This window comes from Brassica napus, chromosome C3 (assembly GCF_020379485.1).
Source record: "Brassica napus cultivar Da-Ae chromosome C3, Da-Ae, whole genome shotgun sequence".
NCBI classification, from domain to species: domain Eukaryota; kingdom Viridiplantae; phylum Streptophyta; class Magnoliopsida; order Brassicales; family Brassicaceae; genus Brassica; species Brassica napus.
Window position 1 is genome coordinate 64,184,428 of NC_063446.1, and position 21,981 is coordinate 64,206,408.

General features: G+C 37.0%; 2 protein-coding genes across 2 annotated transcripts; one reads left to right on the forward strand and one right to left on the reverse strand.

The window, feature by feature from the left end:
- The first annotated feature begins 4,393 nt into the window (after positions 1 to 4,393).
- On the forward strand, positions 4,394 to 7,983 carry LOC106383041 (putative terpenoid synthase 7). Its single transcript, XM_048751386.1, has 7 exons — positions 4,394 to 4,753; positions 4,889 to 5,153; positions 5,258 to 5,636; positions 6,165 to 6,386; positions 6,954 to 7,095; positions 7,249 to 7,497; positions 7,565 to 7,983. Exons 1-7 carry the CDS (start codon positions 4,505 to 4,507, stop codon positions 7,856 to 7,858), a joined length of 1,800 nt encoding a protein of 599 aa, XP_048607343.1. The 5' UTR covers positions 4,394 to 4,504; the 3' UTR covers positions 7,859 to 7,983.
- An 8,747-nt stretch (positions 7,984 to 16,730) lies between these two features.
- Positions 16,731 to 17,378, reverse strand: LOC125583252 (secreted RxLR effector protein 161-like). Its single transcript, XM_048749887.1, has one exon. It carries the CDS (start codon positions 17,376 to 17,378, stop codon positions 16,731 to 16,733), a length of 648 nt encoding a protein of 215 aa, XP_048605844.1.
- Between the last annotated feature and the right edge of the window lie 4,603 nt (positions 17,379 to 21,981).

The window sequence follows — 21,981 nt, forward strand, 5'->3', positions numbered from 1 at the left end:
TCAGCTGCATTTGGGTTCTCATGAGTCATGTTTTACAGGACCAAACCATGAGCTTGCATCTATTTGTTGTAAATTACAATGTACCATCCATATTAATTAACCTGACAAACCTAGCCACCTTACAGGACCCCACACACTCAACAAAACATAGTATAGCTTCTTTTATAGATGGTTAGGCTGTCATCAAGCATTAATAGTATCTAGTCATCTTTGGAGAATGATTTAGATGTTTCCATATGAGTTGAGTACTTATCCTGCTACCATGTGTCTCGTTTCTCGAGACTGTCCCTTTGAAGTTTCAGGTCGAACCATTTACGTTTATGAGTTATACATGCATCCCTAGTCAAGTAGGCATTATTTTAGGTTTAGAGTAGCTCACTGCTCAAATTGGGGTGTTCAACCACATTAAAGACAACTTCTAACACTTCTGGTATCTATCGAGTTTAGTGTAACTTCTGAATTTTACTGCTAAGCCTAATCCTTGACGATACCTGGCATTAATGGTCTTCCTTGTAGGAGGCACAAGCATATGCTCAGGAGAACGGTCTTTTCTTCATGGAAACTTCAGCGAAAACCGAAACTAAAGTCAAAGAGATATTCTATGAGATCGGTGAGCTCTCGTGAGAATCAAATTTAAACAGTTTTTTTTTTTTTTTTGCTTCTAGTTCTAAATTCCGTTATACCTTATTTTTCTTTTGGCCGGTTACAGCAAGAAGGTTACCGCGAGTACAGCCAACACAAAATCCAACAGGAATGGTTATACCAGACAGGGCCATGGATAGGGCAGTGAGTCCATCTTGTTGTGCTTAGTTATATGTAATGGTTTGGTCAGTCACTATGGAGTTGTGAACTTCTGTGTTTGCATATCTTTGATTTGTTTTGCTTGTGGACATTTAATAAACCATTGAAGAAGGTTGTGGGTCCGATTGGTAAGGGCTGTAGCTTTAAAATTTTTGCTGTAGAAAAAAATATGTAGATTTTTTGTTGTGGCTTTAGATTTTATTGCTGTAGAATTTTATGGAAATCACTAAAAAATTGCTTTGGATATTTGGTTCTGCAGAGCACTTGTACAGCTGTAGCTTATTTCAAGAGTTGTGGTTTCAAAAAAAAATTTAAAGCTTGATTGTTCTAAATTTGGTGCTTTAGAAATAAATAGGGATGTGGACAGCACCTACAGCAACTACCAATCACACCATGTACATGAATATAATTCCTACTGAGATTTGATCTCTACATCATTTGGGACTAATGTAGTCAATTGTCTAAAGACAAGTATTTTCAAAATTGAATAGCAATTGAACAAAATCATATAGAAATAGTATAAGCTTTTTCTTCCCTTTTTTTGTCAACGAATAGTATAAGCTTTTTAAAAATAATTAAGGGTGGTTTTACCTCTTTTCCGAAAATTCAAGCATTGTAAATAGTCTCTCCCAACGTGAATTGCATCCAAGTGGCGGTAGTTACAGCCGCAACCCTTTTACCCCTAGGCTAGCTCAACGTTGGTTAGTATAAGCTTTTAACACAAGACTTTGTAATCATAGGAAAAATTAGAATTCATGACTTTTATATAGGAACAATTCTATAAAAATACTCCAAGTAAATTTTATTAAGTTTTTTAATACCCACACTTTTATTACTATACACTTTAATACCTTAACGGTTTTCGTTTTAATACTCAAACTGTGTTAATTTTAATCAAAAATATTAATAAATTTTAAATAAAAATTAAAAATTTCTAAAATCCACAAAACTTCTAATTTTTCTTTTAGTTTTAGAAATAAATGTAGCTAATTATTGGATAAGCCTAAACTGAGTAATAAAAGTTTGAAGTTTTAAATATCAAATTTAGTATGTTTTGTGAAATAGAAAACAAAAGTTTTTCTTCAAAATTAATTTTTTCTAAATTTTAAATTTTATATATAATCTATTTACTTTTTCCTGTAACTTAAAATAAAATTAGAAATTTTAAACATTTTTTTTAGATTTTGGAGATTTTTTAATTTTTTGTTTGAAACTTATTAATAATTTTATTACAATAAACAAAATTTGGGTATTAAAATGGGTACAACTAGAAAATTTGTGCATTAAAATGAGAAAAAAAATAATTAGTAAAGGTATTAAATTGGATAGGAAAAAGGTTTGGGTATTAAAAAGTTTAACGAAATTTAGTTAGACTATTTTTATAAAATTTTCTCTTTTATATACTAGTAGAATAACATGGGGAAAACGGCTTATTCAAGCTCACACTACGAAGCCAGGGAAAATACATACCCAAATAATATTAACGTACCAAAACATTCCTAAACTAAATAGGAATTTGAATTGCATACCTAAACTCATAATAAATAGCTAAGACATACCTCGTAACTGACAAGTGTCAGTCAATTTTAAAATATATTGATTTATTTTTAAAATTATTATCTTTTAGTTTTTGTCATTTTATTTGTTTGTAAAGTGCCACAAATAATTAAAATCATCAAATTGACCTTATTTATAATTTCAAAATTGGAAATAAATTTTAATATTTGGTGATATATAAAATAGAAATATTTTTTATCAAATAAAATATATTTAATAATATAAATATATTATTTTTATTATTATTTCATATTGAAATATTTGATACAAAAAATTTAAATAAATAGAAAACAACATAAAAACAGTATCATAATTTAAAGTCTGATTTAATCTCACTAGTTCTTAAAGTTTATAAAATATTTTTTATATTTTCTTAGGTTATTTTAGTTGCAAATCTTATTATGTGCTTGCGTGATATATATAATATAAATAAAATTAAAAATTTGTAATTTTTGTTTGTAGTTATCAAAACCAATGTTAATTACACTAGGCATAATGTGTGCGCTTGACCCTAACCTAGCGCCGAATCAATTATTTGGTAATTATACGAGAATTAATCGGGAAATAGTTTTGTAAACTTTTTGTGTATTATTATTATTACATACTAGTTTTGTAGCAAAATAAAAATAATGTAATATGGTCTTGTGGTTTTGTGCGATATTTGTTTCTTGAGATGATGCATTCGAAACTATTATTGGTTAACTAGCAATTCTTTTCTTTTTATTAAGTAAGGGTAATATTATTAAAGATCTCTACAATAAAATCAAATTTCTAAAGAGTATTTTTAATTATGTTGATTAAAATTTGAATGACTATATTTGTAAAAAAAATTTTATATAAATATAAATTGAGTGGTATTTCTTGTAAATGTTACATATGAGTAAGATTATTTATAATTAATTCTCATGTTTTAATAAGGTAGATAACATACTTTGATAACTAAATTAATTAATATATTGTATATGATAACTATCTAAATTTCTGATAAATAATTAAATTTATTATTTAAATTTAATTAAAATCTGGTAAAAAACAATAAAATTGTACTAAACAAAAAATAGAATTATAGGGACTAAACTACAAAACATTTAAAAAAAAATAGTCCAAATCATCATATAACCGGCTATAGGCATGTTTTAACTATTTATTATGAGTTTATGTATGCAATTCAAATTCTTATTTAGTTGAGGAATGTTTTAGCACGTTAATATTGTTTGGGTATGTATTTTTCCTGGCTTCATAGTGCGGGCATGGATAAGCCGTTTTCCCGAATAACATGAACTGGATTAATAGAAAATAAATTATGCAATTAGTTTCTAAGCTAGGTCAATAAAGAAAAGAAAATAGTCTAAAATACCACATTCATAGTACCACTTTTCATGTTTATACTAACCAATTTTACCCTCACTTTTAATGAAGGGTAAAAGACATTTATAACCCTAAGGTTAACTAATATAGAGTCAGGGTTTAGAGTTGAAGAGTATGGTAGAGTTTTTGGAATATGAAATTTAGGAATCTAATAAATATAATAAATAAAATTTTAAAAATTTTAAAAATTTAAAAAAATAGTTTCAAAAATAATTTTCGATTTTCAAATAGAAATTTTGAAAAACAAAATTCAAAAAAAATCAAAAAAATATTTATAAAAAAATTGAATTTGAAAAAGTATAATTCGAAAACATAAAAAAATGTTTAGGTAATTATTTATTATATATACAGAGAACAATAGTATAAGAATCTTTTATTACTTAATGAAGAAGATTTTTTTGAAAATGTCTCTTTAGTGGTAGTAAACATGAATAATGGTACCAAAAAAAGTGATAAAAATGAAAATTTCCCGTAAACAAAAGCTACAATTTCCTATAAATATGTGAGATATCAGATATATACACTCTCCAAAACCAACAAATGAAACAGATGTCAAAGATGAAACACATGCCAAGAGTTGGAACAGATGTCTAATACGTAAGACAAATGTCAGCCACTTTGAGACGACAAGGCCATGAAACTCTTACTATTTTAAGAAAGGAGGGCTTAATTTGTGTTGCCGTTATGTTTTGAAAAGTTCATGACTGCTTTCTAGTGACTAAACTAAGCTTTTGTAAATTTGGTGGTCAAAGTAGATTCCACACCATTGCAGGAAAATATGGCAACTACAGCAGTTTTTGGACCAAAACTTGGGTTTCATCTTTCTCTTCCTTGTCGGAACAGTTTATTTCTGCCTCCGATAATCAAACTCTACGGTTTTCCCGTGACTTCATTTCCAGATAAACGTACAAAGCATGTTCGTTTGAAGGCCACTACGTGTGATGGTCAATTAAGTAATCGCCAGTTCAAGGAGTTGCCACCGTCTGAATGGACTCATCACTTTCACTCTGTTACCCTCGATGTCTCCGTGAGTTCCTTATCATATAAGTCTATATATATATGCATATGCATATTAAGGTTGTTCCAAAACAAATTCATATTAAGTTTTTTTTTTTTAATGTAGAAATAAGCTAATGCATGTGTGCTTATCTACTTCTTGAAGGAAATGGATGGGCTTAAGAGAGAGATTGATACACTAAAGCCGAAAGTGAAGAACGTGTTCATGTCTTCCCAAGGTACTGAGAGAATCCTTATGATATATTTGTTGGTGAGCCTTGGTCTTGCATATCACTTCGAGGACGAGATGTATGATACTCTAAAAGAGAGTTTCACAAAGATAGAGGAGATGATGGATAACGAAGAAGATTTGTACAAAGTTTCCATCATCTTCTGGGTTTTCAGGACATACGGTCACCACATATCTTCTGGTAAGGGAATCACTAGCATGGATTGCCATCCTAATCGAAGTTCATAGTGATGTGTGTTACGTCTAATTCATATGTATAATAAGTTGATCCGTTTTTGTAAATAGATGTCTTTACAAGATTCAAAGAGAGCAACGGAGACTTCAAAGAAACTCTTAAAGATGATCCCAGGGGTATATTGAGCTTATACGAAGCTGCGCACTTGCGGACAACGAAAGATTATATACTGAACGAAGCATTGAGCTTCACATCGAGCCATTTGGAGTCATTAATTGCAGGTGGAACATGCCCGCCTCATCTTTCAATGCATATACAAAATGCTCTCTATCTGTCTCAGCGTTGGAACATGGAGATGTTAGTCGCTGTGAAATATATCTCATTCTATGAACAAGAAGAAGATCATGACGAGATGCTACTCAAGTTTGCTAAGATCAGTTTCAAGTTACTGCAGCTCCAGCACATTCAAGATCTCAAAATCCTTACAAAGTATGTAACATATCTCCTCATTTAGATACTAGTATTTATATGGCTTGGCTTTAGCGGTGGAATTGTCCTGAGTCCGAGATCCAGACTTGATCTGACGGTCCAAGAACCCGAATATCAAAGCTGGATCTAGATCTGAATATAAAAATCTTGGATTCGTCAAAACTGTATATTTAAATTTTAAAGTCAGAATATCATAATAAAGACATATTAGTTTTAAATTTTGTAAAAAATTATTTTAATATATTAATGTTTCTACATAAAATAATTTTTGATATTAGATTTTCATTTTCTTAATATCATATATCTTTTGCTTATAAAATATTAGGTTTTATTTTTAATATTTTAATTTTTCATTTTCTACACATGAGAATATTTTGATAGTTACACGGATATCAAGATGTTGAGATGTTGGATATCCTGAGGCCGGATCCGGACATCGTAAAATCTTTAGATATTTATATTGGTCCCACCAGCTTATAATCGTTTAAAGAAATTTTCTAACATAATATATACATGTTTGGATTCAAGCTGGTTCAAGGAGGTGGACACTGGATCAAAGTTGCCACCTTACTTCAGACATAGAATTGTCGAAAGTTATTTCTTGGTGCAAGCTGTGTTCTCCGATCCACAACTCTCACGTGCAAGGATTACGTTGACTCAGTATTACACCATTTTAACGTTGATAGATGACACATTCGACAGATATGCGTCTCTTCCTGAGGCTGAAATCCTCGCCAGTAGCTTGGAAAGGTATCAAAATTTCATATAAACAAGGATAAATGAATATTGGCTACCTAAATAATTGACTACCACATGGCTAGTAGCTATGCAGACTAATAATGTATATCTAGCTACTATAACATCCATCAATTTAATGATGTTATTTAATTAACATCACGTGTTTAATTTTATTAATTTAAAAAATGACATGGATATCTCAAGCATTAACTAAGTTTAATTCTCCCACTGATCGGTTAAAATTTGATCCATCCGCAAAATTAGACCCATCCAGACAAAAAGAAAAATCAAACAAATTAGTTAAGTTAAAATTTGGTGAGTCAAATTTTAATTGATGAATGAGAGAATTAAAGGGCGTGATGTTAACTATATAGCATCATTAAGTTGATGGATGTTGTCATGCATAACATATACTTTGTGTAGTTAGATATGTATTAGTTTAGTCTGTATAGCTAGCCATGTGGTGATCAATACTTCACGTAACAAAGCAATAATTTTTCCTATAAACAATGAACATTATGTAAACAAGAAAAAAACAATCATTATGGTGGCGGTGGTGGTGGTGATGATGATGTACAGGTGGACTTACGATCCTGCTATGGACAAACAACCAGAATATTTGAAAGCCATACTAAACTTTATATTGGATACTTTTGAAGATTTTGAAAAAGAACTTAGACCGGGAGGAAAACCTTACAGTTTGGAAGCCAATATAGAAGAGGTAACCAATCAATCAAGGATAATATATATTTATTTTCCTATATTAGAAATTTTATTCAGTGGACTCGTAAGATTGATATTCAAAAGAAAAAAAAAATAACGAGAATTTTGTAGCTGTGTCCTAGGTTTTATTATTATACTTTTGAGCTTGCAGTTCAAGGCAAATGTGAAAGCCAACTTTGAACATGCAAAATGGGCACACGCCGCTCACCTGCCTAGCTTTGAGGAGTACATGGAGGTAGCTGAGGTGGTTATCGGAGTGTACGTAATTTTGGCTGGTTATTTCATCTGTCTGGGAAAGATGGCTACCAAGGAAGCTTACGAGTGGCTTAAATCTAGACCAAGACTGGTGAAATCTATATCTGTTAGAGGTCGTCTTATGAATGATATAACCGGTTTAGAGGTAAGAATCTGGATAGTTTCTCTCTTCATGCTTTGTTATCTTACACTATTTCTAAAACTTTGATTAGGATGACATGCGTAGAGGACAGATCACGAATGCAGTCAACTGTTATATGAAGCAATATGGAGTTAGCAAACAAGATGCCTTAAGGGAGCTACGTAAAATGGTTGCGGATACCGATAACATAATAAATGAGGAGCTCTTGAAGACAACTCGTCTGTCACGTTTGGTTCTCAAGACAGCAACAGGTGTTGCACAATCGATCACCGTCTGCTACTATGGATATGAAGGATTCACTCGCCCCGAAGGAAAAATGAAGGAGTACATGACTTCTTTGTTTGTCGATCAGATTCGTCTTTAACAACTTTGGAATGTCTAAGCGTGTTGCCTATGTTCTTGGTTTCTTTTACAAGGCCATATCTTTGGTTTCTAGGGACTGATAGTGGTCGGCCACTCTTTAAATAAAAAAAAAAATGTTTTTTTTAATGTATTGCGACTATTGTCCGTTATAATCATTCTTCTTCCTGAAACGATTCTCAATTAAGGCCGAAGTCCGCGGTCCGAGCACGCTCAGCCCTAAAAATTATCGGGTTTGGGCTTAGTTTTATAAGCCTCCCAAAAATTGGGCTTTTCGAGCTATGCCCGTTTGGGTTTTGGGTTTTTTGGGCCTAAACCCGTTTGGGCTAGGACCGGCCTGAAAACCCGAAATTTTATACTGTAGCTTAAATATTATCGTTCTTGCAATCAAAAATATTATTAGTATTGACATATAATTTTAATATTTTAATCTAAACTCTAATAAAACAAATATAAAATTTGCTAATGCATTTTATTGTTTGATCATTACAAGAATCTCATTTTAAATTTTGCAAATGCACTTTTTTTTCATGTACAACATGTTTTTTATTTCAAACTACAAAGTATGAAACTTTTGACTATGTTTATCATAAATTTTGTTCTCTTATATGTTTAGTTATAATTTATATTTGATTATTTAAATCTTATTAGATTTGGATTGTTTATAATATGTATTTAAAGCATACGAAAAAGTAAAACATTTTGATTAAGAAGAAAAGTTTAAACTCACTTTATATATTAAAACAAAAAAATGAAACTATTTTTAATGAAAAACCACATGTATTAAAACGATAGAAGTAACAATGACAAATTATTTTTCGAAAAGCCCAAAAAAGCCCGAAAAGCCCTATAGCCCTATAAAGGCCAGGCCGGACTATGAATTTTAAGCCCAAAATATTTTCAGGCCGAGCCGGGCCAGGCTCAAATATTTACGGCTTAGCGGGTTTGAGCCGGGCCGAGCCAGCCCGAATTGACACCCTACTCTTTTCACACGTCACATGACTCGTAAGTCGTACCCAACCAAAAACACTACATTGACAAATCAATTGCCCATTCTGTTTCCTATTTTATCAAAACATTCTCGAGTCGAAAACTGACAATGGCTCTTACATAGATCGGCAAAAAAAAAAATCATCAAGAGGTTTTCTCTTCCCTATAAAATACAAATGGAATGCAAAACTATAGTCCCTAACCCAAGGGAGGTTTCTGATGGATGGAAACCTTGTTTTGTTTCTCAACCGTAGGATTGTATAGTCCAAGTGCCAAAAAGAAAATTCGATAAATACACTGAGTTCGTTCGCACCATGGCCGAGAACCAAAGTTTGCCAAATGTCTCTTAGAGACTCATGAGATGGTGAAAACAAAGAAGATCATTTACCATTTCACCTTCCTCGGCATTGCCCACCAAGTTATTTCCATCAGGAAGCTGATAGGTACCATCAGGCTTACGTGCGTAGGAAGAAGAACAAGGGAAGTTTAAATGAAGGTGACGTGGAGGGAGTCGTTGAGAGTTTAAAAGAGTTTGGCGAACCTTCTGAACCTTTCAGAGGCTTTGCAGTTACGGATGAGATTCAAGACTGAAGATCAGCTTATATAGAGAATTCAATTCCTTTATTCATTTTTATATTTTGATGTTGTATGTTCATAGACGACATGAGTCTTGAGCTCTCGACCGCCATGAGATCGACGGATTGAACTTGTATTCGTTATGAGAGTACTTGTTTAGTTCATACCTCAAAGTGTAAACGTTTCTCGAGATTTATAATACAAGAGTTCGTGTTCGTTGAGTTACGAGTATCAAGACTCTATCATTGGTGCGGTGAAAAGTTCGGATACAGCGGCAACGATGGCGGCGATACCTCCGACGTTGCGATCGAGTGAAGAAGAGGATTTTGACGATGTGGAAGCGGAATGGAAAGCGCAGGTTTACGAGCTGGCGCAGAGTGTGACTCGATTGACGAAGGAGCATACGGTTACGAATTCAATGGTGGATTCACTCCAATCGACGATGAAGGAGCTAAATTCGTCGGTTCAAGCGATGATGAAATCTATTGGGAAGATGCCAGTCCGAGAGAGTCCTCCACCTTCGGAATCTCTACGACAACCGTCTCAGGTATATCCTTCTTTATCGGAACGAGACGGACGTTTCCCGCTAGGTTATCGATCTGAGGGATTGAATTTAGCGAGTCGTGAATCTATGTTAAAGAAAGTGGAGATGCCTTGTTGTGATGGTTCGGGTGTTTCTGAGTGGATTGGAGATATTGAGTACTTTTATGCTCTTGGGAGATACAGTGATGAGGCGAAGATGGATTTGGTTCCATTGTGCTTACAAGGAGCATTAAAGAAGTGGTATGGTTGGGTGAGACGTCGAGGGGGTTTTCAGAGTTGGAATGATTTTAAACAAAGGTTGTTGATCAGGTTTTCAGAATCAATTGACAATGAACCAGAGACGAGGTTATTTGCTTTGAAGCAGACTGGATCAATCACTGAGTATGTATCTGCGTTTGAAACATTGTCAGCTCAGGTTTCGGGATTATTTGATCATTTGTTAGAACGAATCTTCTATAATGGTTTGAGCACTGAGATGAAAGAAGTTATAAGGATAAAGGATCCTCAAGGGTTACAAAATTACATCTCAGCGGTATTGCGGATGGAGACGAGTATGTTCTGCAAAGTGGTTAGCAATGTGTCTTCTTCAACAAACAATACTCAACGACGCCAGTATTCAAATGAGAAGCAGACAACAGTGGCGTCAAAATGGCAATCTAATGATAAGCACAAAGGTGATACCTTGCCACTTAAGGACAGTTCAAGTCAGGGTCAAGCTTCTCAAAGACCACGCCAGAAACATTCTGATGCTGAGTTGGATGCGATGAGGAGGGCAAAGATTTGTTTCAAATGTAAAGCTCCCTGGTCTCGTGATCATGCTGACGTCTGTCCTAACAAGGAATTGCGTATTTTATCTTTACTAAATGGTTGGGAAGTTGAAGTTTTAGATCAAGAGGATGAGGTACTTCTTTGGGACGACGTTAAACAGGGACAAGAGTTGATGACTTTATCATACAATTCTTTTCTTGGGATTTCTTCTCCAAAGACAACTAAGATGCGAGGAAGAATTAATCAGAAGGAGGTAATTGTCATGCTCGATAGTGGAGCATCCCACAACTTCATTTCACCATCAGTTGTGAAGAGGCTACATTTGAAAGTTTCTGAAGATTGTAGCCTAGATGTGTTGTTAGGGAATGGAGTAACTGTCAACGCATTGGGAGTATGCCGCACAGTTACTTTTGTTCTACAAGATACTGACTTCACATCAGACTTTATCTCCTTAGAAATGGGAAGTGTTGATGTCATTTTGGGTGTTCAATGGCTGGAAACCTTGGGTAGATGTGAAGTTGATTGGAAGCAGCAGGAACTCACTTTCATCTACCGAGGGGAGAGAATTACTTTGTTGGGAGATCAGGAGTTACACAACAGTAAATTCTCTCTCAAGTCATTGGCTCCTAATCGCTCTAGTGGACTACCTGGAAGAGAAGTGCAGTTTTCTGCTACAGCAATGACATCCTTAGTACCAGATATAATTGAAGAACTCCCAGCTGTTTTGGATCGTTTTGCAGACATTTTTGCTTTACCGGTGGGCTTACCTCCCATTCGTGGGCAGGAGCACGCAATTACATTGGTTCCAGGAGTGTCTGCAGTTTCGGTTCAACCATACCGTTATCCTCATACTCGAAAGGTGGAGATGGAAAGAATGGTCAAAGAAATGTTGGATTCAGGGATTATCAGACCAAGTATCAGTCTTTTCTCCAGTCCTGTGCTCTTAGTCAAGAAAAAAGATGGTGGTGTACGTTTTTGTGTTGACTACAGAGCAATTAATAGGGCTACCGTTCCAGACAAGTATCCAATACCTGTGATTGATCAGTTACTAGATGAATTACATGGCGCTTGTGTGTTCTCCAAATTGGATCTCAGATCTGGTTACCATCAAATCCGCATGAGGGAGGAAGATATAAACAAGACCGCTTTTCGTACTGTGGAGGGTCATTATGAGTTTTTAGTTATGCCTTTTGGCTTGACTAATGCTCCTGCTACATTTCAGGCATTAATGAATAAGATCTTCAAACCATTCCTCCGGGACTTCGTTTTGGTTTTCTTTGATGACATCTCGGTGTATAGTAAATCAGTAAGCGCACATCTTCAACACTTGGAGTTGGTTCTGCAAGTTCTTAGGGACCAGAAGCTATTTGCGAATCGGAAGAAATGTTCATTTGGTGTCTCTCAAGTGGAGTATTTGGGGCATATTATTTCTCAAGCTGGAGTTGGAACAGATAGTCAGAAGACAGCTGCGATGAGTAACTGGCCGACACCAAAGTCTGTTATGCAACTGTGTGGCTTTCTGGGGTTGACAGGGTATTATCGCAAATTTGTGAAGGATTATGGGACTATAGCTCGCTCTCTGACATCGTTGCTGAAGAAAGAGATGTTCTTGTGGTCTGACGAAGCGCAAAGAGCTTTTGAACGTTTGAAGCTTGCAATGACTAACGCTCCTGTTCTTGCCTTACCTGATTTTACTAAAGTGTTTGTGGTGGAGACTGATGCTTCCGGTTTTGGTGTGGGGGCTGTTCTAATGCAAGATAAGCAGCCAATTGCTTATTTTAGCCATGCATTAACCGAGAGAGAGCAGAGTAAACCGGCGTATGAGAGGGAACTTATGGCAATTGTCATGGCAGTAAGGAAGTGGAAACATTATCTTTTGGGCAAGAAATTTCAGGTTCATACAGATCAGCGAAGCATTAAGTTTTTGTTGGAACAGAAAGAAGTTAATATGGAATATCATCGTTGGTTGACTCGTTTGTTGGGATTTGATTTTGAGATTTTTTACAAGCCTGGATGTGAGAATAAAGCAGCAGATGGTTTATCACGGTGTATAGCAGTTTCTTCCTTATTATTGGCATTAACTGTTCCTCGGATCATTCAGTGGGAAGATTTGTATCGTGAGATTGCAGAGGATGTGTCTATTCAGAGTATAATATCGCAGTTGACATCGAAGAGGTTGGTTTCAAAGAAGTTGACGGTGATTGAGGGGAGATTATGGTCGAAGCAGAGGTTGGTGATACCAAGGTCATCTCGGTTTATTGATTTGATTCTTCATGAGTGTCATGATGCTAAGATAGGTGGGCATTCTGGTGTGGTAAAGACACTAAAGCGTATTCAGAATTCTTTTACTTGGAAAGGGATTAAGAAGCAAGTTCAGACTTATGTTGCTGAGTGTGAGGTATGCCAGACTCATAAATATTTGACTCTTTCTCCTGAGGGGCTACTACAACCCTTGCCTGTACCAAACCGAATTTGGGAAGATATCAACATGGATTTTATCGAGGGATTACCAACATCTGGGGGAGTGAATGTTATCTTGGTGGTGGTAGATCGTTTAAGTAAAGGAGCTCATTTTATTGGGTTAAAACATCCTTTTACTTCTGCGGATGTTGCGCGGAAATTTGTTGAAGAGATTGTGCGTCTGCATGGTTTTCCAAGCAGTATTGTTTCTGATAGAGATCGTCTGTTTCTGAGTAACTTTTGGCGTGATTGTTTTAAGTTGGCTGGGACGAGTCTGAAGTTCAGCACTGCCTTCCACCCTCAAACCGATGGTCAAACAGAGGTTCTTAATCGTTGTTTAGAGACTTATTTGCGTTGTTACGCCTCGGCTCATCCGAAGACATGGTCCCAGTTTCTGTGTTGGGCGGAATATTGGTATAATACTTCGTTTCATTCTTCTCTGAAGGCAACTCCTTTTAAAGTGATGTATGGTCGCGATCCGCCTGCATTGGTGATGTTTGAACATGGCTCGACTAAGAACTTTGATTTGGAGGAGTCTCTATTACAGAGGGATGCGCTGTTGCAGTACTTGAAGGAATGCTTATTACGAGCTCAGGAGTTGATGAAGCGTCAGACCGACAAGCATAGACGTCAGGTGGAACTTGCAGTAGGTGATATGGTGTATCTCAAGCTTAGACCGTATCGTCAGCAGTCGGTATCTCGTCGTTTCTGTCAGAAGCTGGCAGCCAAGTTTTATGGGCCATACAAAATACTTGAGAGGATTGGCAATGCTGCGTACAAACTGGACTTGCCGGTGGGGTATCGCATCCACCCAGTGTTTCATATCTCTCAGATTAAAAAGGCTTTGGGGGATCATGTGGTAGTTTCTTCTTTACCTCCGGTTTGCTTGGGAGAGAAGTTTGATGAATTGTTTCCTTTGGATGTTTTGGCGAAACGTTTTGATGTGAAGGGTCATTTGGAGTTATTGGTGCATTGGAAGGACAGACCTTTGACGGATGATTCTTGGATGTCTTCAAGGGAGTTTGTAGCACGTTTTCCTTCTTACAAGCTTGAGGGCAAGCTTGGTTTCGATGGGCGAGGTATTGATAGGTACCATCAGGCTTACGTGCGTAGGAAGAAGAACAAGGGAAGTTTAAATGAAGGTGACGTGGAGGGAGTCGTTGAGAGTTTAAAAGAGTTTGGCGAACCTTCTGAACCTTTCAGAGGCTTTGCAGTTACGGATGAGATTCAAGACTGAAGATCAGCTTATATAGAGAATTCAATTCCTTTATTCATTTTTATGCTTTGATGTTGTATGTTCATAGACGACATGAGTCTTGAGCTCTCGATCGCCATGAGATCGACGGATTGAACTTGTATTCGTTATGAGAGTACTTGTTTAGTTCATACCTCAAAGTGTAAACGTTTCTCGAGATTTATAATACAAGAGTTCGTGTTCGTTGAGTTACGAGTATCAAGACTCTATCAGAAGCTCGCCCTATTCTGAACCCATATGATTGGTTTTGGAGTTCTTCTTCTGGTTATCTTTGTCATCGTCAACAGCTAATTCCGCATCTTCAAGTTCTCTCTAGATCAAATCATCCTCATCTATCAGATCCTTTTTCCTCATCCTTTCACCTTGCAACTCCTTAGCCTCTAGTTTAGCCTTCACCGGAACATCACTTGTATTAACATCTGGAAGATGTGCACCTGTTCTTTCTGTTTTTTCCTTCTCAGGTTCCTCGGTCTAGACTTATTGGCTGGCTGATTTTCTGTATTCTCCGTAATGACACTACCTGCCTCACCACTCCCATTTTCATTCCTTTGGTTTTCTGTAGCTTTTGACGAGCCTCCATGATTATCAGAATTTGAAGCCAGTGTAAGTTAAGCCTTTTGGCTGAGAACCTTTTCCTCAATAGGGGAGAGAAGATTCCAACGTTCATATGCTGACGTTTCCTCAGCCATATTTGCACTTTACGGGTTAGTAAGCTGCTGTTGTTCTTTTACAAATATCCCCCACTTGTTCCTTAGTCAACTTCCTCAACACAGGTTTTAACTCTTTCAGTTTCTTTGTTAGCCTGTACATGGTTGAAGTGGAACTGAATATTGGAGTGGTTTGCGCCCAGAACCTTCAAACAGATGTAGAAACTCAGCTGAATCTACCAGGGCATTCCAAATTTTGAAGGTCCTTTAAGCCTCATGATTTCTGCTGTGATCTTAATTCGACATTGAAGGTGATCCGAACATCCTCCGTCTTCAAAGACACAATGAGCTTGGGGGAAACAATGTTAAGCATGCATTGTTCATCAAGGTTCGGTCGAGTCTTTTGCAGATAAGCCCTGCATCTCTCTTATTACTCCAAGCTCATATCCATCAGTGAGCAGTATCTTATCATGTCCTGGAATCTCTCATACCCACTGAGACAGTAGGAGAGTGAACAAAATCCGAGTGCTCCTCTACATCAAGCGTCTCGTTGAAATCACCCATCACTAACCAAGGTTTAGAGCGAAACAGAGGTGAGTCTTTATGGTTTTCTAAGTCCTCCCAGAGAACTTTCCTCTCGTTCATGTGATTTGAGACATAAACAAAGGAGAAAAAAAATTCTTCTTGTGATCCTTCCAAAAAAACTGAGCAAGTGATCAACTGATCACTCTTGAAACACCGAGTAACTCTTGTCTTTGGACTCCATACCACCCAAATACGACCATTCCTACTATTTTCATAGTTTGACATCATTGACCAGTTTTTAAAGATCAAAGAAGCCATCATCACTGATCGTCTTTCTTTGACCCTAGTCTCCAATATCCACCCAAACTATATATTTTTTTTCTTGACACATTCACGGAGAACAGAATGTTTTGATGGCTTGTTTAATCCACGAATATTCCAAAAAATAAACCGACTTTAATGATTTCTTGGAAGTGACCTTTTATTCAAATTGCCTGGGACATGAGCCCCTGCCTTTTGAATAGCTAGGTTTGATAATATTTTATGGTTATCCTTTGAAGAACGAGGCAGAGATGGTCGTTGAATCACCTCCTTATTGTTATAACCTCAATGTATGAACTCAATAAGATCAATAAGAATACTCAACTCTTATTAGCTTAAGAAACTTTCTCAAAACTTAAGCTCTCACAATGATCTATCTCAAACTCATAAGTTATGCTACACATTAGCATCTCCTTATATAGATCCTTCAATTTCCTAAACACATTAGTAAAACCTAATTTATCCTAATCCTAACTCAACTAGGATAAGTATAACTTGAGCTGCAAGTTAACTCTCAATTTTACTTCCAACATTCTCCCCTTTAATCTTGAAGTTAACTTCTCTCAAGTCTTGAACTCAATAAGCTCCCTCATCTCTTTGATTTGTCCTACCCAATGCTTTAGTTAAGATATCCGCCTTTTGCTCGTTTCCGGGTACATGTTGTACGTCGACTTGTCCATTTTCCACACACTCTCTGATGAAGTAATACCGCTTATGTATATGCTTGCTCGTATCATGGAACACCAGGTTTTTGGTAAGAGAAATTGCAGATTTTTTGTCGATCTTAATCGCTACTCTTCCGCAGCATTCTCCGGTGACTTCCCAAGTAACTCTTGTAGCCATATAGCTTGTTTTGCAGCTTCAGTAGCAGCCATGAATTCAGCTTCACATGATGACAAAGCTACTGTTTCTTGTTTTTGAGAACACCAACTAATTGGACATGAGTTAAGATAGAAAACATGACCAGTGGTGCTTCGTCCATCATCTTCGTCTACGTTGTGGCTGCTGTCGCTATACCCAACAAGCTCTGACTTCCCCATTCGTTTAAAGAACAAACCATAGCTCAGTGTTCCTCTTAGATATCGCAATATCTGCTTCAGCACCGTTGCGTGTGATCTCTTCGGATTGTGCATATAATGGCTTAAGATACCGACCGCGAATGAAAGATCGGGACACATATGCAGTATGTGTCTAAGACATCCTATCATTCGCCTATAGACTTTTTCATTAACATCCTCTTCATAGATAGACTTGGATAGTTTAAGTCCAAACTCCTTTGGGGCTTGTACTGCGTTACAGTCGTTCATGCCGGCTTCACCCAAGAGTTTGTTTGCGTATCTCTCATGTTTTAGCATAATCCCTTCTTCGTATTGTGTCACCTCAATCCCTAGATAATAAGTTAATCTTCCTAGATCACTCATATCAAATTTCTGAGCCATACTTGCCTTGAACGCTAGAATCTTCTCAAGACTCGATCTGGTGATGAGTAGGTCGTCCACATACACGGCTACTAGTAGTATATGCTCTTCTTCATGCTTCCGATAGAGAGAAGGTTCCTTGTGGCACCAGACAAACTTAAGAGCTTGAAGGACTTTGTTTAATTATTCGTTCCAAGCCCTAGGAGCTTGTTTGAGACCATACAAAGATTTGTGTAGCTTGGATACTTTGCCTTCACTGCCTTGAACCTCAAACCCCTCTGGTTGTGTAACATATACTGTCTCTTTTAGTTCACCATGAAGAAACGCTGTTTTTACGTCTAAATGATGCACTTCCCAACCATTGGACGCAGCCAGTGCTATGATGAATCTCACTGTTTCTATCCTTGCTACAGGTGCAAAGACTTCTTCGAAATCAATTCCATACCTTTGAATGTATCTTTTAGCTATGAGTCTTGACTTGTGTTTGTTTATGGTTCCATCGGCATTTCGTTTGATTTTAAAAATCCACTTTAATCTGATTGCCTTTGCTCCTGCAGGAAGATCTACTAGCGTCCAGGTATTGTTTTTGATAATTGATGTGATTTCATCCTCACATGCATCCCTCCATATCTTTTTTTTAACGCTTCATTAATATCCCATGGTTCTTCATCTACTAAGAGTAAGAGATACTCTTATTCTTTTTCGACAATTTGTACATAATCGTCTAAGTAGCTCGGACGCTTTGTGATTCTCTCAGACCTTCTTGGTGCAACGTTATAATCGTTGCTCTGTTCGGTAATTGGAAGATCATGACCGGGTTCTTCATCATGCTCCTCGTTGACGTTGCCATGGTTTTCTTCTATCTCTGTATCTTCTTCTCTTATTCCATTGTTCCCATAATCTCCAAGGGTTACTTTGGACATTCCAGGTTGCTCTTCTACCGTCTCGACACTCTGATGGTTCCACTCCCAGCTCCTTTTCTCGTCGAAGTTTACATCTCTGCTCACGACTATTCTTCGATGTGTAGGATCAAGGAGTCTGTACGCCTTTGCACCTGGTTCGGTTCCAAGGTGCACTAGTGATCTTGACCGGTCATCAAGCTTCTGGATATGTGGTGTACCTACATTTGCGTAACAGACGCACCCGAAGACCGGTAGATGAGAAATACATGGCTTCCGTTTCTTGAATACTTCGTATGGTGTCTGTGACGTGAGTACACAAGTCGATACACGGTTAATAAGATATGTGGCGTGTCTCACCGCTTCTCCCCATAGGTAGTTAGGCATCTTCATGTGTTTTATCAAGCTTCTTGTCATCTCCATAAGTGTTATGTTTCGTCTTTCTACTACGCCATTTTGTTGAGGTGTATATGGAGCGGTTAGATGTCTAACTATGCCTGCTGTCTCGCAGAACCTGTTGAATTCTGTAGATGTGAATTCCCCTCCTCTATCGGTTCTGAATGTTTTGATTGATGCTCTTGTCTCACTTTCGACTTTTGTCTTGAATTTCTTAAATTTCTCGAATGCTTCTCCTTTGTCTTTTTAGATTATAGACCACATGTATCGATAATGATCGTCAATCAAGACAAAAATATATCGATAATGAGTTGCAGTGGGTGGTGAGATAGGACCACATAGGTCTTCATGTATGAGGCCTAGTATCTCTTCGGCTCGATATGCACTTGCCTACGGGAATGGTCTTCTCGTTTGTTTGCCATACATACATGATACACACGTCTCTTTCTCAACTGAGATCCTTGGCATGCCGATCACAAGATCCTTTCTTACCATTGCCTTTAGCGTTTCTGCTCCTATGTGACCAAGTCTCGCGTGCCATAACGTTGAATCGCCACCAGTAATTAATTGTAGACACTTATTATCCACGATCTCCATAGTTACTTTGTATATTCGATTTCTTGCTCTTTTGGCTTTGGTGATTAGAACCCCATCTTTGTCATGTAAGGTGAGATAATCTTCTCTCATCCTAACGTCACATCCGGACTCAGTTGCTTGTCCAAGACTGATGATGTTGCTTTGCAGTTCCGGGATAAAGTATACATCAGCTAATGTCTTCCGATCTCCATCATTGCCTACAAAAAGAATTGAACCCTTTCCCTTAATATCAATACGAGAATCATCGCCAAATTGCACCTTTCCTGTGATAGTTTCATCAAGCGTTTTAAAGTAGCTGTGATTCCCAGTCATATGGTTGCTGGCTCCATTGTCTAGATACCATAGATTTTCTCCATTGCGGCTTACTTCAAACTCTTCAGGCTTGATGCTCTTCTCGTTTAAGTAGACTACTTCATGCATCAATAAGCCCTCGGCTTCATGAGTCTCATCTTCTTTACGGTTCTCGTATGTCTCTTGTAGTTTTAGGAGACGATCCGGACAGCTTGCTGCGAAGTGACCGTTCTTATCGCACCTGAAGCAAGTAATCTTCGACATATCCATATCTCTGTATGACCGTCCTCGACCACGTCATCTGCCATATGATCTTCCTCCTCTCCCCCTGTTTCGATAGTCACCATATCCTTCTCGGTATGAATTTTTTTGCAAAGATTCCATGTTGGCATACATTAATTTGTTCTGATCGTCGGTGCTTTCATCTTCTTTGGTGTTTACTCTTTCTTCATAAGCTTTTAGACATCCAATTATGTCTTCGAAGCTTGTTTTAAGATCCAATACCTGTTCCAGCGAAGCTACTATGTGTATAAACTTCTTTCGAGGAAGACTTTTGAGAAACTTTTTAACCAACTTTGTTTCTTCAATATTCTCTCCTAATGCAGCTGATTTTGATACGATCTCTGATGATTTTCCCACGAAGTTATCAATTGTATCTGATTCCTTCATCTTTAATCGTTCAAATTCAGCCATTAGGGCTGGTAACCGAGCTTCTTTAACTCTGTCGGCCCCCATGTGCCTTGACTTGATAGCTTCCCGCACTTTCTTCGCATTATCCAAGTCGCCAACCTGCAGTATGAGTGCTTCAGGGATCTATTGGAAGATCATTGCTACCGCCATATCATTCTTGTCCGTCTCATCTGTTTCTTTCTAGATAACATCCCACGCCTTATGTATTTTGAGGAGGGTTTTCATCCAGATTGCCCACATGGTATAGTTGCTCAAGGTGAGCATCAGACAATTGATGGATGATGAGCCTCCATCCTTCTTTGCAATCGTACTTGAACTGGTTATTATGTCTCCCATGGTTTTGCTCTGATACCAAATATTGTTATAACCTCAATGTATGAACTCAATAAGATCAATAAGAATATTCAACTCTTATTAGCTTAAGAAACTTTCTCAAAAATTAAGCTCTCACAATGATCTATCTCAAACTCATAAGTTATGCTACACATTAGCATCTCCTTATATAGATCCTTAAATTTCCTAAACACATTAGTAAAGCCTAATTTATCCTAATCCTAACTCAACTAAGATAAATATAACTTGAGCTGCAAGTTAACTATCAAGTTTACTTCCAACACTCCTTGTCTTTAGGCCGGTTTGATACACTTGGAATATCTTTAGTCTGCTCTTTACTCGTTTTATCCTCTTTCGAGGAAACTACATCATCCTGAGTCTGCGTTTCCGCTGGTTCTGTCACATCTACTGAATTATCTAGCTCCTTTGTTTCATATCCAAGATGTGATCCCATGCCACAACAATTTTCATCTGAACTTTTGTATCAACCTCTTGCGTGTGAGGGGTTTCCTCCCTTTTCTTCACTTGGCAAGCTTTTGATGAGTGCACTTCGTAGGTAACCAAGGATATGTGTATTCCACCTTTGTTTCCTTCCCTTGGAAGGTGAAAAGCATCGTAAGAGGCAACGGTTTTTTTAGATCAGCTTTCATGGAGATTTTTGTGTCCTTTAAGTCCAAACACTGAGCATTTGTTTTTTTAATGTTGAGAATGAGGGTGATTAACAATTATTCGAAAATTATATATAGCTAAGATTTCGTGTGATACTGACTTGCTGTGTAGCATTTGTTTCCTTTCATTTAATGTTTTCAAGTTTTCTTTTAGAAGCTTTATTGTTCTGTGCTTCTGGAAAGAGGGTAAGATACAGAGCATCAGTTTTTGTTGACAACCTCGTTTCGAAACCTTTTCTGTTTCTTCCGTCTTTGATCTTCAATCTCGTCCTCATCCACAACCTCTCTTTCACTGAAGAATCTCAAGCTACGAGCATCTCGGTTCGAGTCCGAGTAGCGGCATAACACTTCTGGTATCTATGGAGTTTAGTGTCACTCCAAAAATATTTTCCTAAAGTTTCAACAGCCTTTTTCTTAGCGTCTGAATTTTGCTGCTAAGCCTAATTCTTGATACCTGGCATTAATGGTCTTCCTTGTAGGAGGCACAAACATATGCTCAGGAGAAACGGTCTTCTCTTCATGGAAACTTCAGCGAAAACCGCAACTAATTTCAAAGAGATATTCTATGAGATCGGTGAGCTCTCGTGAGAATCAACTTTAAACAGTTTTATATTTTTGCATCTAGTACTAAATTCCGTTATACCTTATTTTTCTTTTGGCCGGTTACAGCAAGAAAGTTACCGCGGTAACTATGGAGATATAGTGTGTTTGTATATCCTTGCTTTGTTTTGCTTGTGGATTTTAATTAAT

What these genes read in the sequence shown, in the direction of transcription:
- LOC125583252 (XM_048749887.1), bottom strand. Translation starts at nt 17,378, where the DNA reads ATGGCTCAGAAATTTGATATGAGTGATCTAGGAAGATTAACTTATTAT.
- LOC106383041 (XM_048751386.1), top strand. Translation starts at nt 4,505, where the DNA reads ATGGCAACTACAGCAGTTTTTGGACCAAAACTTGGGTTTCATCTTTCT. An exon ending in CGGTCACCACATATCTTCTG is followed by an intron (nt 5,154 to 5,257) that starts GTAAGGGAATCA and finishes TTTTGTAAATAG; the next exon opens with ATGTCTTTACAAGATTCAAA. An exon ending in ATGATATAACCGGTTTAGAG is followed by an intron (nt 7,498 to 7,564) that starts GTAAGAATCTGG and finishes AACTTTGATTAG; the next exon opens with GATGACATGCGTAGAGGACA.